Source organism: Lissotriton vulgaris, chromosome 4_1, assembly GCF_964263255.1.
Source record: "Lissotriton vulgaris chromosome 4_1, aLisVul1.2, whole genome shotgun sequence".
NCBI lineage: Eukaryota > Metazoa > Chordata > Amphibia > Caudata > Salamandridae > Lissotriton > Lissotriton vulgaris.
In genome coordinates this window covers 2,135,526,363-2,135,540,477 of record NC_141691.1, presented here as the reverse complement: position 1 = coordinate 2,135,540,477, position 14,115 = coordinate 2,135,526,363, and the positions used below count along the sequence as shown (strand labels likewise).

The following is a 14,115-nucleotide window of genomic DNA, read 5'->3' as shown; positions in this document are numbered from 1 at the left end:
TCGAGGAGTCAAAAGTTTGGGAACCACTGCATACAGCCACAGACTCACTCACTCACTCATCCATGCAGGCAGTCACACACCTTCTCACCCACCCACACAAGTACTCATTTGTCCACATAGGTAATCAGACAACCAATCAATCACCCATACAGCCACTCATGTACCCAATCTCCAACCCATGCAGCCACTTAGATGCCATCTGACAGACTGATACAGACATTCTTAAAACCCAGTCCCTCATCCATGCATTCAGTGAAACACCTAATCACTCACTTATACAGTCAGTCACCCACCCACTGAACCATTGATGCAGGCACTCATACATACAATCATTTATCAGTACACCTTGGTATATATATTTGACACTCATAAACATTTTAACAACACTCACAGTCATTTGAGATGTCATCAGTGATGCAACTGACCATGTCATGTGTAATGTATTATGTTAGCTTCTGATTGATGGAAATGTAGAATATATCTGAAGCAAATTGATTGTTTATCATACTATTGTTGCTTTGCACAAGAGGCTTCTGCATATGCTGTACTGTCCCATGCAGGGAAAACCTTTGTAGGCTTTTACTGTCCCATGTAGGAGTTACCAATGCACTTTCTTACTATCCCACGCAGGAGATAACTGAGAATGATGTTATTTACTGTTACTGTCCCATGTAGTAGTTACTTATGGGTTCTGTTAGTTTCTCACACAGGAGATATCTGAGCGTGCCTTTACTTACTGTTCCTGTCCCATGTAGTAGTTACCTATGGGTTCTGTGAGTATCTCACACAGGAGATATCTGTGCGTGCCTTTACTTACTGTTACTGTCCCATGTAGTAGTTGCCTATGGGTTCTGTGAGTATCTCACACGGGAGATATCTGAGAATGATGTTACTTACTGTTACTGTCCCATGTAGTAGTTACCTATGGGTTCTGTGAGTATCTCACACGGGAGATATCTGAGAATGATGTTACTTACTGTTCCTGTCCCATGCAGGAGTTTCCTATGGTTTCTGTTAGTATCCCACACAAAAGATACCTGCGCATGCTGTTTCTGTCTTGGGCACTAGATGCATGCACATGCCTTTACACTCCCGCTTAGGAGATACTTTTGATACTTTTGTATGCTGTTACTGTCCCACCTAGGAAACACCTGCACATGTCTAGTGCGGAAGATACTTGTACATGCTGTCACTGTCCTGCACAGTAGATATCTGTGTATGTTGTTACTCTCTTGTACTTGAGATATCTGATGGTGTACAGACAGAATATTGAGGAAAAAATGTGGAATTGCACAAATATTGTGTCAAAGACTTTGTGAATCAGGAATATCGACAGGCAAAATCTCAAGAATATCAATTTTAGCTAAGTAATATTGATTTAAAAACATCAAAGTGTTTAATATTGTTTGCAAACATATAGTTTTTTAAAATATTTTTTTAAGGTTATGTATTGTATATATTTTATATGTGTGTGATGCATGTTTTTTGTATAAGAATTGTTTTTATGTTTATTATATGTGTTAACATATTAGTAGTTATTATTTTTTATTACAATTTTGTGTTTCTAGTTCCGTAGTGGCTTGTGGATTTATAGGGGAATAGGGTAGGAAGTAACATGCTCCCAGTATTTTTAACTTCCATATTTTTGATTCAATATTTTTGTACTTACCTGTCTAAGTATAGGGAGTCAACAGTTTTTCATCTATATTTTTGCTATTGATATTTTGTCAGAGAATGTGCTTTGGAATGTTGTTACATCTTTTAAAGGTTTGAATGGATAATTTGTAAAATGGCAGAATATTTTATACTTTCTTTTTTTTACTTTTAATAAATCAATAGATCTTGAAAGCAGTGATCCATTAAGAGGGCTCTGGAAGCCCATAGAACAAACTGTTCATCTTTCCCCCTCCTCTGCTAGTTAGGAGCTGGAGATTGTCTGCCTTCTCTTGTTGAAATTAAATGTGTTAACGTTGGATCTAAAGGTCAAAGCCAAGATGAACTGAGGTGTAAATGAAGGGAATAAAGTAACTCCACAAACCTTCATTTAATGCTGGAGTTACAATGTTAAACTTAACTTGGTATCATTTACCAAATTAATTCACAGACTTGGAAATAAGCATAAGGCATTTCTAAAATCTCCAAGTCATGCAGAACATTATGAACAGAAAACGTCCAAGGAAATTAAAAAACGTCACAAACTAGAAAAGTAAGCTCTTCACTATGAGAGGAAAACTACAGAAGATAACGAATGAGAGAGCAATCAAGATATTGTGCCTTGAGCAGTTCATGCAACAATCTATCACCTTCCAGGGCTTGAAGCCCTGCTTGAGGCTTCCAGCTGCAGATCCTGATATGGACTCTGACACATACATGTCATGTAAGGCGTGTGCCAAGGCATAGACAGCTGTGTACACACTGTAGGTGAATCGATAACTGAAGGCATTGATGGAGGGCAGTTCGTAGACTCTGAGGGTCTCATTTCCTGAACATAGAGGTAAATGTGGTAAATAAGCATGGACCAAATCAGCTTTAGAGGCCATGATACATCCGAATATTGAAAGCCAGAGCTCCCACAGGGCATCGTCATCTGGAAATTGCAATGGGTTCACATCATAGAGGAAATCTTGAAATCCGACAATCTGTCCTTCCTTGATGGCGAAAGTCAGGGACCCATTTAATACAGTGAGCTCATCTAATCCGGTCCTCGTTATAGAAAAAGACATGCTCACGGTTCCAATCCACATTTTATGGGGTACCTTTTTCCAAGAACCATAAAGAAATTGTCTTGTCATTGATGCGCTGGTGCTGTAGATGATTACAACTTGAGCAGTGCAGTTCTGTATGACATCAATAATTGTATTTATCCTTTTAGCACTAAGGGAAGGTAAGTCTATAGGCAACGTATAGGAAAACTCCACGCAGACTCCGCTCTGGGTGATCATCGTCTTTAGGTCTCGCATCGCTCTCTCTCCGCTGTCATCATCTGAGGCCAGGATCCCCACCCAGGTCCATCCAAAGTGTTTGAGCAGCTGAGTGATTCCTGCATACACTGAGACCTCATTTGGGACAGTACGGAAGAAGGATGGAAATCTCAATTTGTCATTGAGGAGAGGATCGAGAGCGCCATAGCTGATCTGCAAACAAGAGCAAAAGAACATTCAAAGAAATGTTTAAAAGACACATAATGAGCACTGTTGGACTTGGCCCTTTTCTCCCAATTTTTTTCGCTTTTCGCCCCCCTAATGTAGGATGTCTCTTGCATGGTAAAGGTTGCTGAATAGGCCATGTGTGGTGTGAGACGCCATGTTATTTTTAAACGCAATGCATTGGTGTGTACATTTATTTTCCCTCATTGTAAACATGTACCCTGGTGAAATGCTGTATTTGTGTTTTGAATTTAAAATGGCTGCCAAGGCTATGTGTTGTGTCACCTGACTGCACGAGGTTAGCAGTCTAGTTGTTAGGTACCAAGCCACCCCTGCATTTGGAGGAAAAGACTGGCACCCAGGGTTCTCTACTCCTCCCTCTGAGCCAGTTAGAACTAGTTCGCCCGTCTAAGGTGAGTTAGTGGTCTAGTTGTTTGGTACCCAACAAGCCTAGCATTTGAGGGACCTTCTAGAAGCGTCCAGCCTTTCTGGTATAGGGAGAGCAGTAGAGATGTGATGTGCAGAGAGAGAGCTGGGACAGGAATGTGAGGGGACCTGCTACAAGGTGATACCGCCACTTGGGCCTGTGTGCTGGGCCCTGCACCCATCTAGGACCCCCTTACTGTCCCCAGGGCTTGTGAAGCCCGACTTCAGGAGTTCAGGCTGCTGTGTAGGAGGAGGGCCACGCCACAGTGGAGGATGGTGAAAGCCTACCACCCTGTTTTGATGATCCCCCCACTAACTGCTGACCTGGCCCAGTATTGCCTACTGCTCTGTCCCCTGGGCCCCTGAAGAAGGAGGGCCCCCCTAGGTCCCTGGAGCTGCCGGGACACTGCGCCACACAAGCACAAGCGCTGCACAAGGAAGCACCTAGAAGGGAAGGAGCATTGTGGACTGGACCCCCCCAGGAGGGGAGGAGTGTGACCCTGGGCCTGCTGCTGGGACTGTCTGCTCCCCTTTTGCTGTGCTCCTGGATGTACTGGTCCTGGAGGAGGCGTTGCGTGCCAAATCGCTATAATCCCGGAATCGCTGTGCTGCAGAAGCCCTGGGAAGTCTTGAAGTGCCTGAACTCTCGCCCGTTAATTCAACATAGAACTGATGCCAATGTTTTGGTTACATTTTGAGAGCTTCACACCATGCGCTAGTGATAATATGTAAGTTCAAGATGGGACACCCAATTCCAAAGAGGATAACCAATAAATGAGTGGTGCCGTCTTCTCACAATTTTTTCACCAAGCATTTGGAAATGGAGCTCCATTTCCGACTCGGAACTTTGTGCACAGATGGATATAATATTATGATCATCTCACGGGCGGACAGCAATTCTAAATGAGAAACCTACAAAACGATCATATTTAAGGAAGAAGAGGATTGAATGGAACTACACCTTCCATGATTGCTTACGAACCCGGAAGTGCACACTGCCGGTTTACACCGAAACTGAGTCGTGAGAAGGAGACGCTTCAGCTCCAAGGTGCGGCGGCAAACTTATACTCTATTAAAAGGTAAGCGCTCAGTCTAAAATGTTGTAGGAGCACACTATGGATCTAAACCCCACCCGCTAACGGATCTGCAATTAATGCACATGTTTCTGTGCGTTTACAGAAGGAAACCCGCCCACCGTGACCTCCATATACAAGACAGCCTGCTTGGATGCCACAAGAAAGCAACATGTTGCATGATGGCTTAACCAACATAAGTCCAGCCATGATTTTCATAAAATCACAACATTATTTTTCTATTATTACAGGTCAGGTTACACCCCGAGTGAACCAATCATACTAAAGCACTGAAGTAAGTCCCTGGTAATCACATTTGTGGGTTTATTAAGGGAAGGCCACTGTGTGCGTGCCCTTGATGAATTCTTGTTGTTCCTTGTATAGATTAATTCGGTCCTGAACACACTGTGTCTGTCGTCGGGTAACTCCATAGAACAGTTACAGCTTGAATTCTGAGAGGTAAGACAAGGAAGCTTGTAGTGGCGAAGGTTGTAGCAAGGGATACCAGATTAGAAATCTTTCCTCTAAAGAAAGGTTTTGTTTTCCTTTCTTCACAGCTTGATGTCCTGATGAGAACTTCTAAACACACTGAGAGTTCGAAACGCGTAGACCATTAGAGCCATTTAAGCAGAAGGATTGAGTTCGATTTTTTTCAAAAACAACTTTTTTAAAGAAAAGTGAATTTTGATGGCATACTGTGAATATTGTGATTCCAGTGTATATATATGAATATGTTGATGTCTGTGGATGGATGAGAGGGTATGGTTGCATTTGAATGAATGAATTATGTAGATATGTAAATTTACCTAACTGTTTTTTGTATTTGTGTGAAGAGTTGTATAGAAGGTCTTGTATCTAGTGTTAAAGTGGTGAAATTATAACCAAAACAATTTTTTGAAAAATACAAAACAAAAAAAAGGAGATTAATTCAGACATAAACGTGTCAACAAACCATAGTGTGCCAGTTGTATGGTTTATGGTTATAGAGCTAAACAGATATACAGTATTGGCAATCTTTTTGTTTATTAGGGGGGTGTATCGGGGCATACTATTGGTGCCCAACCCCCGGTGCCAGCATTCTGTGGTGAACTGCCGCCCTCAGGAACAGTATTGTTCTCCAGGTTCCCCGCCTGGCAGTGGGCACCTGCAACATTGGGCCAGTAGACCCAGGACAGAGATTCGGAAAGTGTGGCCCCGGGTGGTTCAGGGACCTGGGTTGTGCCTGCAGTAGTGAGTTGCCTGTTTCCAGGCCAATAGGGGAAGTCAGGCTATGGAAGTTTAGCTGCAGATGGTCCTGCCTCATGTGTGATACCACTGTTAAAGGGGGGGAATGCCGGTCGTGGGTGCCTATTGTTTATATGTCACTGGAAGGTGCTTTGGAGCCCTTATTCGGTTAAGGCTGGGCTCTTAGGTCACTGCGCCCCTACTCATGATTAGTTGTGACAATGTGGATGTGTGCTCTGCCATTCTTATGAGCACCGTGATTCCTGCCCAAGGGTAAGGCTCCTACCTGACGCCCAGAGGTCCCCCTACTGAGGTTGTAGGCCCAATGTCAATGGTTTACACCTAATGTTTTATTGGAGTGTGTACTTACCTGCCCCGGGGTGCTCCTAATAGTTATGGAGGTCCCTGGTTAAAGGTGTTTTTAAGCCTGACAGGTTTCGGATTTACCTCCAATGTTCAATGTTATGCTGATGCAAGTTATGCTATGCCGTCCTACATAATGGGTATCTTATGTCTAATGCTTGAGTTTATGCTTACAGTTTACACGTAGGTGAGACCAAGGATTAAGGTCTGAGTTTTCCCTGCGATATCGACCCTGGGTTTCAGCATTATTATTATTATTTCTTTCCCTCATGGGCTCTGCTAAGGTTTCCTGCCGCTGGTAACATTTTTATTTCAGCTGGACTTTCTTATCCCCTTTTTTTTATTTCTCCCATTTTCCCTTGTACATAATCCCCCCTTTTCTCTGGCGCCAGTTGGCACCCCGTTGTGATTACTGCTATTGTTGTGTTTTACCCTTGCAGGTTGGAGATAATACAACACTTGTTCGTTTTCCAACCAGAAGCAGTGTCGTGTCTCTTTTGTGGTGTCCCTGGTTTGTCGTCTGTGGGTAGTGCGTGAATGCTTTGCACATGTCCTCTGAAGTTTGGCCTGCCCGCTCTGCTCCATGCTACCCCTGTAGAATTGGTAACCCCATTTCTAACAAGCACTGAGAGGTTTCTAATGCCCCACATGTGCTAAATGTGCAACATGTGCGGACATATGCAACTAAAGAGAGGGATCATTTACCTGGTCCAAGATACACATGTCCAAATGCGAGTGACATTTTGGTGAAATGACTCCTAACTTTGGATACCATTGTGCTTTGGTTGTATTTAATCTCGGGTAACTCTCTCTGGATGAGGCCAAAAATACTGGATGCCCACCCTAAGAGAGCCCATGAATGGGGAGATGAATCTGAAAAGTTGCTTGCTGTACTGACTGGTAACACAATTTGGTATTGTGTGTGGCTCCAAGTAAGGTTGCTCCAGGCGGCACAACCCGCACAAAGGCTACATCCATTGCCTCCACATTTGTGATCCCTCTATAGTATGTGCCCTAGACCTGAGAGGGAATCCTCTTGCTTCATCCTTGAAGACGTCCTACTGCTGACTCTTTCTCCCTCTGGCAGGACGACGCATAAAGCCAGCATAAAGCCGGAAAGTCAAGATACCGTCACCCGGCACTCGGGACGCGAAGTGCAGTGTGTGGGGCGGTGCAGGGCTGCCGGTCGGCAGAACGCCATAGGTTGCAGGGTATAAGCCGGCACCCGGGATCCTGTACCCGCGTAATGCCCCGAGTCACCCCCCAGCCGCGTAGAACGCGCAGAACTCGGTGCACGCGTTCGTCAGCCTGAAGGCTTGAAGAAGACATCAGCTCGCTGCTCCCCAATCTCTCGCCCCCATGGAAGCACATTAAGAGGGGGTGCGCATAGAAATCGGCACTGCCAGAAAACAGCAGAGGCACGCCGACAGCAGGATCCCAGTAGGGGAGAGGACCAGCGGAACCTATATCTCTCCACAGAAGGGATAACCAGACTAAAAATAAGTCAACACCTGAGGCACCAGAACTAGGAAGGAGCCAAGAACTGAAGGTGTATCTTTAGTATCAAGGCCACATTTTTCTGCGTAGTATAAGGAGAACAAGCTTAGGAAAAGCCCAGAAGACACCGTAAGAGAGGACAACAAGTATGGCAAAGGCAGGCTGGTGGGTACAGGCACAACGGAGGTAAGTGTAAGAATTTACGTACTTTTTAAAAATAAAAAGTTACTTTTTTTAATTACATTTGAGAAACAAACAACAGCAGTACTACAGTTTAGGCAACAAAAATTAAGAAATGGCACAGAAACGAGGGCAAAATCAGCGTAAAGAAGATAGTCCATAGAAGAGTAAAACAATGGAGGGCTCAATATCACTGGTAGAGAGCCAGGAAAGCCAGGCTTCAATCACGGACAATAACAAGGGGCGACGAAAGAAAAGAAAAGTTAAAAGGGCAACTAAAAACGCCCAGCAGGCCAAAAGGGACTGTATTCAAACATCGTCCAAACAGAAAGATAACATGGCAGCGTCCAAATCTATAAATGACTTTGTAGGGAAACACTACAAATCTATAGAGCCAGTAATAAGCCAGGACCACGAGGAAGACGTGGAGGAATTTGGCGCGGAGGGAGGAGAAAAGGCAGGGGCAGCAGCTGGGAATCAGAAAAGGAAAGAAACTGAAGATTACCCCGAAGAAGAACCTCCCAATATAGAGGCAGGAAGGGAGGATCCCTTATCAATAAACCTGACGCTCCTGAGCCAAAACCTCCACATATCAGCGCCTCGTCTCTCATCATCTCCAAAAATGTTCTCGTTACAATCATCGGGAAATGAAGGGCTAAGGAGAAATGAAAGACAGAGCCAGAGCTTCATCTGGGGAGGCGCGCCAGACCAATCCCCACAACACCAAACCGCCCAAAAATCCTTACCGCAGCAAGACTCCATAAGAACTGGCCACCATACAAACCCAGACAGAAACCACTCACAGGATACGGAGCTCTCTGTAACGCCTACTTCATCATTGCTGAACTTAATATTGATGTTACAGAAGACGCTACAAGGAATCCTAGAAGAAACACTTTCAAATAATGGAGTGATGAAAGCTCAGAAACTGCACCAAAAAAAGATCGAAGAGGAATTAGTGGGGATAAAGATCCAAATGCCAAAAATGTTAAGCCCAATAGTTACTGCATCACCCATTGATGAAAGTGTAGAGAATGAACTGGTAGAGGCAGCTGTGGGAAACCGTGCAGGGTCTCCACAGCCCATAGATCAAAGTATAACAAATGAATCTGTTGAGGTACCAGATAACGTATATATCTCCAGCCGCCCAATGCTGATAAAAAGGCGTGGGGTGTATACAGTGGCCCCCTCCAAGAATAGGGTTGGAAGGAAGCGAGCCCTAAATCCAACAGCAAAGAGAAAAGGAAAGAAACTAGAGAGGGAGGCACAGTCAGGCCTCAATGCATCAGCCCCGATCTACGTACCAAATAGACCAATGCAATCGGAGCCTAATTTAACTAAGACCCCGATAGACCAAAGAAAAAACTGGGGAACCAATGTCGTAAAAGAGAAACCAATAACATCTCGTACTGTTAAGCATAAAGTAAGGATAGCTACAGGTCAACCAAATAGGGGTCATAGAGTTGAAAGCCCACAGGCCCAGGTAATATCCAGAACAGGAAGTAAAGGGTCGCAGATAGAGAGATCAAAGGTCAGACAGCAAAAATATGAAACTCCAAAGAAAGTACAAGAGAGGGAGAACAATAAATGGGTATACTTGGATCACATGCTGGTGGGGAAAAGGGGAAATACGATTAGAAAAATGAACCCCCTAAATAGGGCACAGATTCTGACCGCCTTTGCCAAATGTAGTAGCCTGTGTGGGATCAGCACAAATGACCTTCGGCAAATTGGTTTTGTAGAGAATAGAAATGGTAAAGAAAAAACAAAAGAGTCACTTCACTCAGACCTGGTAAAAATGGCAATCCTGAAAGCCACTAGTGAGATAAATCACCTGGGAATAAGGATAATCCCGGAGAGGGAAGTAAAAGCCCCCATAGATAATACCTTCCTAAAATACCACGCAGGTCTGGGGAGGAGACAAGTGAATCTATATAGAGATGAGGAAGGAAACCATAGCTGCCTGAACATAGTTATAGATAATACAGGAAACAAAGCCTCATGGGATAACTGGTGTCATTGTAATAGCCCTGGGGGGATCCAAATGAGAGTTATACGGCGGGAGAGGTAAAAGAGGGTGGCATGAGTGAGGTGAATAGGATGAGGGGGTGCCGCAAAGTCTAGGTCTCATAACATGGGATGTGAAGGGGCTAGGCAACGAGTAAAAGCGAGAAAGTATAAAGGACATAGTAAATAAAGTGGACATTGCCTGCCTATAAGAGACCTGGACATGCGACAAAACCCCAATCATCGAGGGATATCTTCAATTAAGTCGCCCGGCTACGAAGAAAAGCTTTGGCCGCCCGTCGGGAGGCCTAATGACACTGGTTTCAATAAAAGTGCTTAGAGAAGTAACATTGTTAAGAATGAATTGTAAATGGGTCCAATCCAGCAGATTAGAACTACTGACAGTGGAAAAGAAATATAAAATGTTGACTGTGATGAATGTATACATGTAGTGGGATAATGGTGTAGAGTATGAGAATGAGATGAGGTTTTTTAAAAAGGATGTCGACATTATACTAGAAAAATATGCATCGGATATTGTGATAATAATGGGGGATTTTAATCATAAATTAAACCCAAAAAAGGCTGACCTCTGGAAGAGAGAACTGTTAGAGGTGTATGGAATAAACCCCGCTAGCTTCCCGGCAGGGGAGATATCGAAACAGGAATCAGAACTCATACACTTCTTAGGAGGTAGGGGCTTCCAATGCTTGAATGGTAGAATGAAGACAGATTTCCCAGCAGGGAAGACCTTTAAAATAGGCTCACAGAATTGCCCAATCGACTACATGTTTATACAAGCCTGGAATTTCCCCCTAGTACGGGATTTTAAGTTAGAACAAAAAGAGATCAGTGACCATAACCTACTGCACCTAACAATACTCTGGGGAAGAAATAGATCCAGCGATAAAGTGATCCCCCATGAGGTTGAGTACCCCAAACGTGCGACGACACGACTCACGGAGGACTATCAGGCAAAACTGACAGCTATGCAAATTAAAATTGAGCCGGAAAATCTGGAGAACAAAAACCTGAAATGGTTCATAGAAAAGCTAGAGGAAGTAGTCCGGTGTTTAAGAATAGAACTAAAAAGGGATAAAAATATTAGTGGGAAACCACCCAGCCGAGTAAAATGGTTTTCTGTCGAGTGCCAATCTAAAAAAAAGGGAGATACTGGCAGCACAAAGAAGACAAAAAAAGAACTTCACCCATGAGAGACAGGATGACATAAGCAAGCTAAAAAGAGACTATAAAAAATGGTAAATGACGCTAAAAGGCCATTTACAGAGAAATGTTGGTCAAATCTGTTGGAAGCAATTGAAGAGAAAAACCTTAGACAATTCTGGAAATTGGTAAAGGCAGCAATTGGCCCAACAGATGGCGAACTAAAATGTGTAGTTAGTGAGGCAGCATGGGAGAAGTATATAAGGGAACTATACGGGGTAAGAGTCCCTAGAGTCCATGTAGAGACCCAAAAATGGCAAGAAATATCAGAAGATCTCAAATCTAAATTTATTGCAAAGCAAGTAGAACACACAATAAGAGAACTGAAGCTAACCCGTGCGGCAGGACCCGACAACCTTCCTGCAATAATATTGAAGTCAGAAGTAAAGTGGTGGGCAAGATTTTTTGCACAGATGTTCCATATAATTTTAACAGAAGGCATAATGCCACCTAATTGGAAGGGCGCAATAATCAGGCCAATTCATCAGAAAGGAAGCATGGAGGCACCGCAAAATTACCTTCTGATTAACCTCCTAGACATAGGAGAGAAAGTTTTTTCAAAAATTGTATTGAATCAACTCAATGCATGGGTAAAGGAGTTACAAATTGTCCCCAAAGAACAGGGAGGATTTAGGGAGGGACACTCCACGATAGACCATGGATTTGCATTGTGGGCAATGGCAAAGAAGTCAACGGAACAAAACGGCAAGTTATGATGTTGTTTCGTTGACTTCCGAGCAGCCTTCGATTCAGTCGATCGTGTATGCCTATGGGAAACACTATTGAAGGTAAATATCCCCAGAGATCTTCTGACTATAATAAAGAAACTACACAGTGGGAACTGGGCGCAAGTCATCAAGGATACTGTGGGATCATTGACGCAAAAAATACCCATAGATAATCGTTTAAGACAGGGTTGTGTTCTAGCCCCACAGCTATTCTCTATATTCCTGTCAGACCTCCCGGCCCTTTTAGAGGTTGAGGGTAGTGCAAGCCCCAGAATGGATGGAAACAAGGTGCCCTGCCTACTATATGCTGACGATCTGGTAATAGTAGACCAGACCGAGAGAGGCCTCCAAAGAAAGCTTAATGCCTTCAACGCATACTGTGCTAGCAAATTTCTAACTGTCAACCTAGACAAAACAAAAATTCTATGTTTTGGGAAAAAAATAAGCAGATTTAACTGGTACCTAGGTGAGCTTAAACTGGAGACGGTTAATGAATATCGCTACCTAGGTATATGGTTTGACAAGAGACTAAACTGGTGCACGCATCTGGAAACACAAAAAGCAAAAGCACACACTTCAATATGTGGCCTAAAAATGTTTATTAGGGACTATGGAGAGATGTCACACCGTCCAATGCTAAGAACCTTTGAGGCAATGATCCCCCCCCCCAAGTCCTGTATGGAGCAGAAATCCTTTACTTGAGCGGTAAGGTAGCCCTGGGACTTGGTGGAGGGGAAATGCCTTAAAGGTCTCCTTTCGTTCCCACAATCATCTATGGGTCAAGCTATAAGAAGAGAAATAGGCACAATGTCCTGGGAGATACAAACACAAATGGCAATAATCAGACTTTGGAAACGTTTTGAAGATCCAGATGGGCAAAAAGTAGCACAATGGTGCAGGAATGAACTCCAAAAGAGTGACCTAAAATGGGCAAAAGCATGTAGAGAAAGAGTGACCCAAAATTGTTAAAGGCTAAAGATAGAGGTGATCCAGGAAACACATCAATTACTTTGTACTAGGAGTGAGCTGAAACTAAAGGGGAAGGAAACATCTGGAATGATTGATATGGGTTACTTATCAAAAAAGAAATCATTAACACACATGATGAGCTCTTGGGCAAATGAAAATTGGTTTCTTTACCAAGACATCCTGCCCAACCGCGGCTTTAGGCAGGAGATTCTAAGGCTGCGGATCGGAATTAACCCATGGTTAAAAAATAAAGACCTGAAAGCGAAAATGTTAGATCAGAAAGGGTGCTGCAGGTGTAACCTGGGATGTAGAGGAGACCTGTTACATATCCTACTCGACTGCTTGACACCACTGGAACAGCGGAAATGGTGGCTGCGCCCTATGTTCCTAAAATATGATATAAGAACTAGGGCGCAGGCAGTTGACCTATTAACTGAAATTCCCTCTATTGATATTACAATTGCCCTTGGGAAATACATAAAAGTGGCACTGAGTGACTTAAGAAACCGGGAATAATCTGTAGGATTGTATGAATCTTAATTTAATGAAATTATTCTTAAATAAGGGAAACGAATGGGTTTTAATTGTAAATGCCAAGTTTTATTTTAAATGCAATTTTATTGGCATTGGTACAAGCATAAGGGTATGTAAGAGTCTAAACCAATATCGGATCAATTTTCTAATGTTTTATCGTTTTTATGTGAATATTTTAAACTTGTAAAACTGCCCCGTGTACCTGTTTAAAGACTATGGTCATAATAAACTTACTTTTGACTTGACTTGACTCTTTCTCCCTCCGACAGGTACCATGCAGATCATGCACTAGAGTTGGAAGAGTTGGAGGATGCCCGAGGTGACATGAATTCAGGCAAGACCCCATGGGTTTCCTTTGAAATATTACCAGAAACTGTGAAAACACATATTGGTCCCCACCTTTCAATGGTTGTGGAAGCCTTCCAAAAATATAAGTTCATTCTGCCTCGGGTCTCTAAATAAATTAGGCCCCTCCTAATGTCATATCCAGGGATATGGGAGTACTGGTTTGGCAGGATAGACTTCCAATCCGTAATCTGAGCTTCCACTCTTTGAGCATCCATATCTCCCTCTTCCGGAGTCTCAAATGGGACCTCAATCTCAAAACATTAGTAGCCAATGACAAACAAGCACCTGACACTCTGGACAAAACTTTCTCTTTATATCATGGGGTAAGCAGCCCTGTTTAGGATGATGATACCCTGTGGTTCCTGTATGTGATTGAAAGTCTATGAATCTGGAAAC

The 14,115-nt window shown here is 43.3% G+C and overlaps 1 protein-coding gene across 1 annotated transcript in view; it reads right to left on the bottom strand.

The window, feature by feature from the left end:
* Window positions 1-2,198: 2,198 nt before the first annotated feature.
* The window catches only part of LOC147725227 (extracellular calcium-sensing receptor-like), a 121,233-nt gene continuing 109,316 nt past the window's right edge, over window positions 2,199-14,115 (bottom strand). The window contains exon 5 of the mRNA XM_086918213.1: window positions 2,199-3,134. Coding sequence (XP_086774339.1) covers window positions 2,199-3,134 — 936 coding nt within the window. The remainder of the gene's footprint in view (window positions 3,135-14,115) is intronic.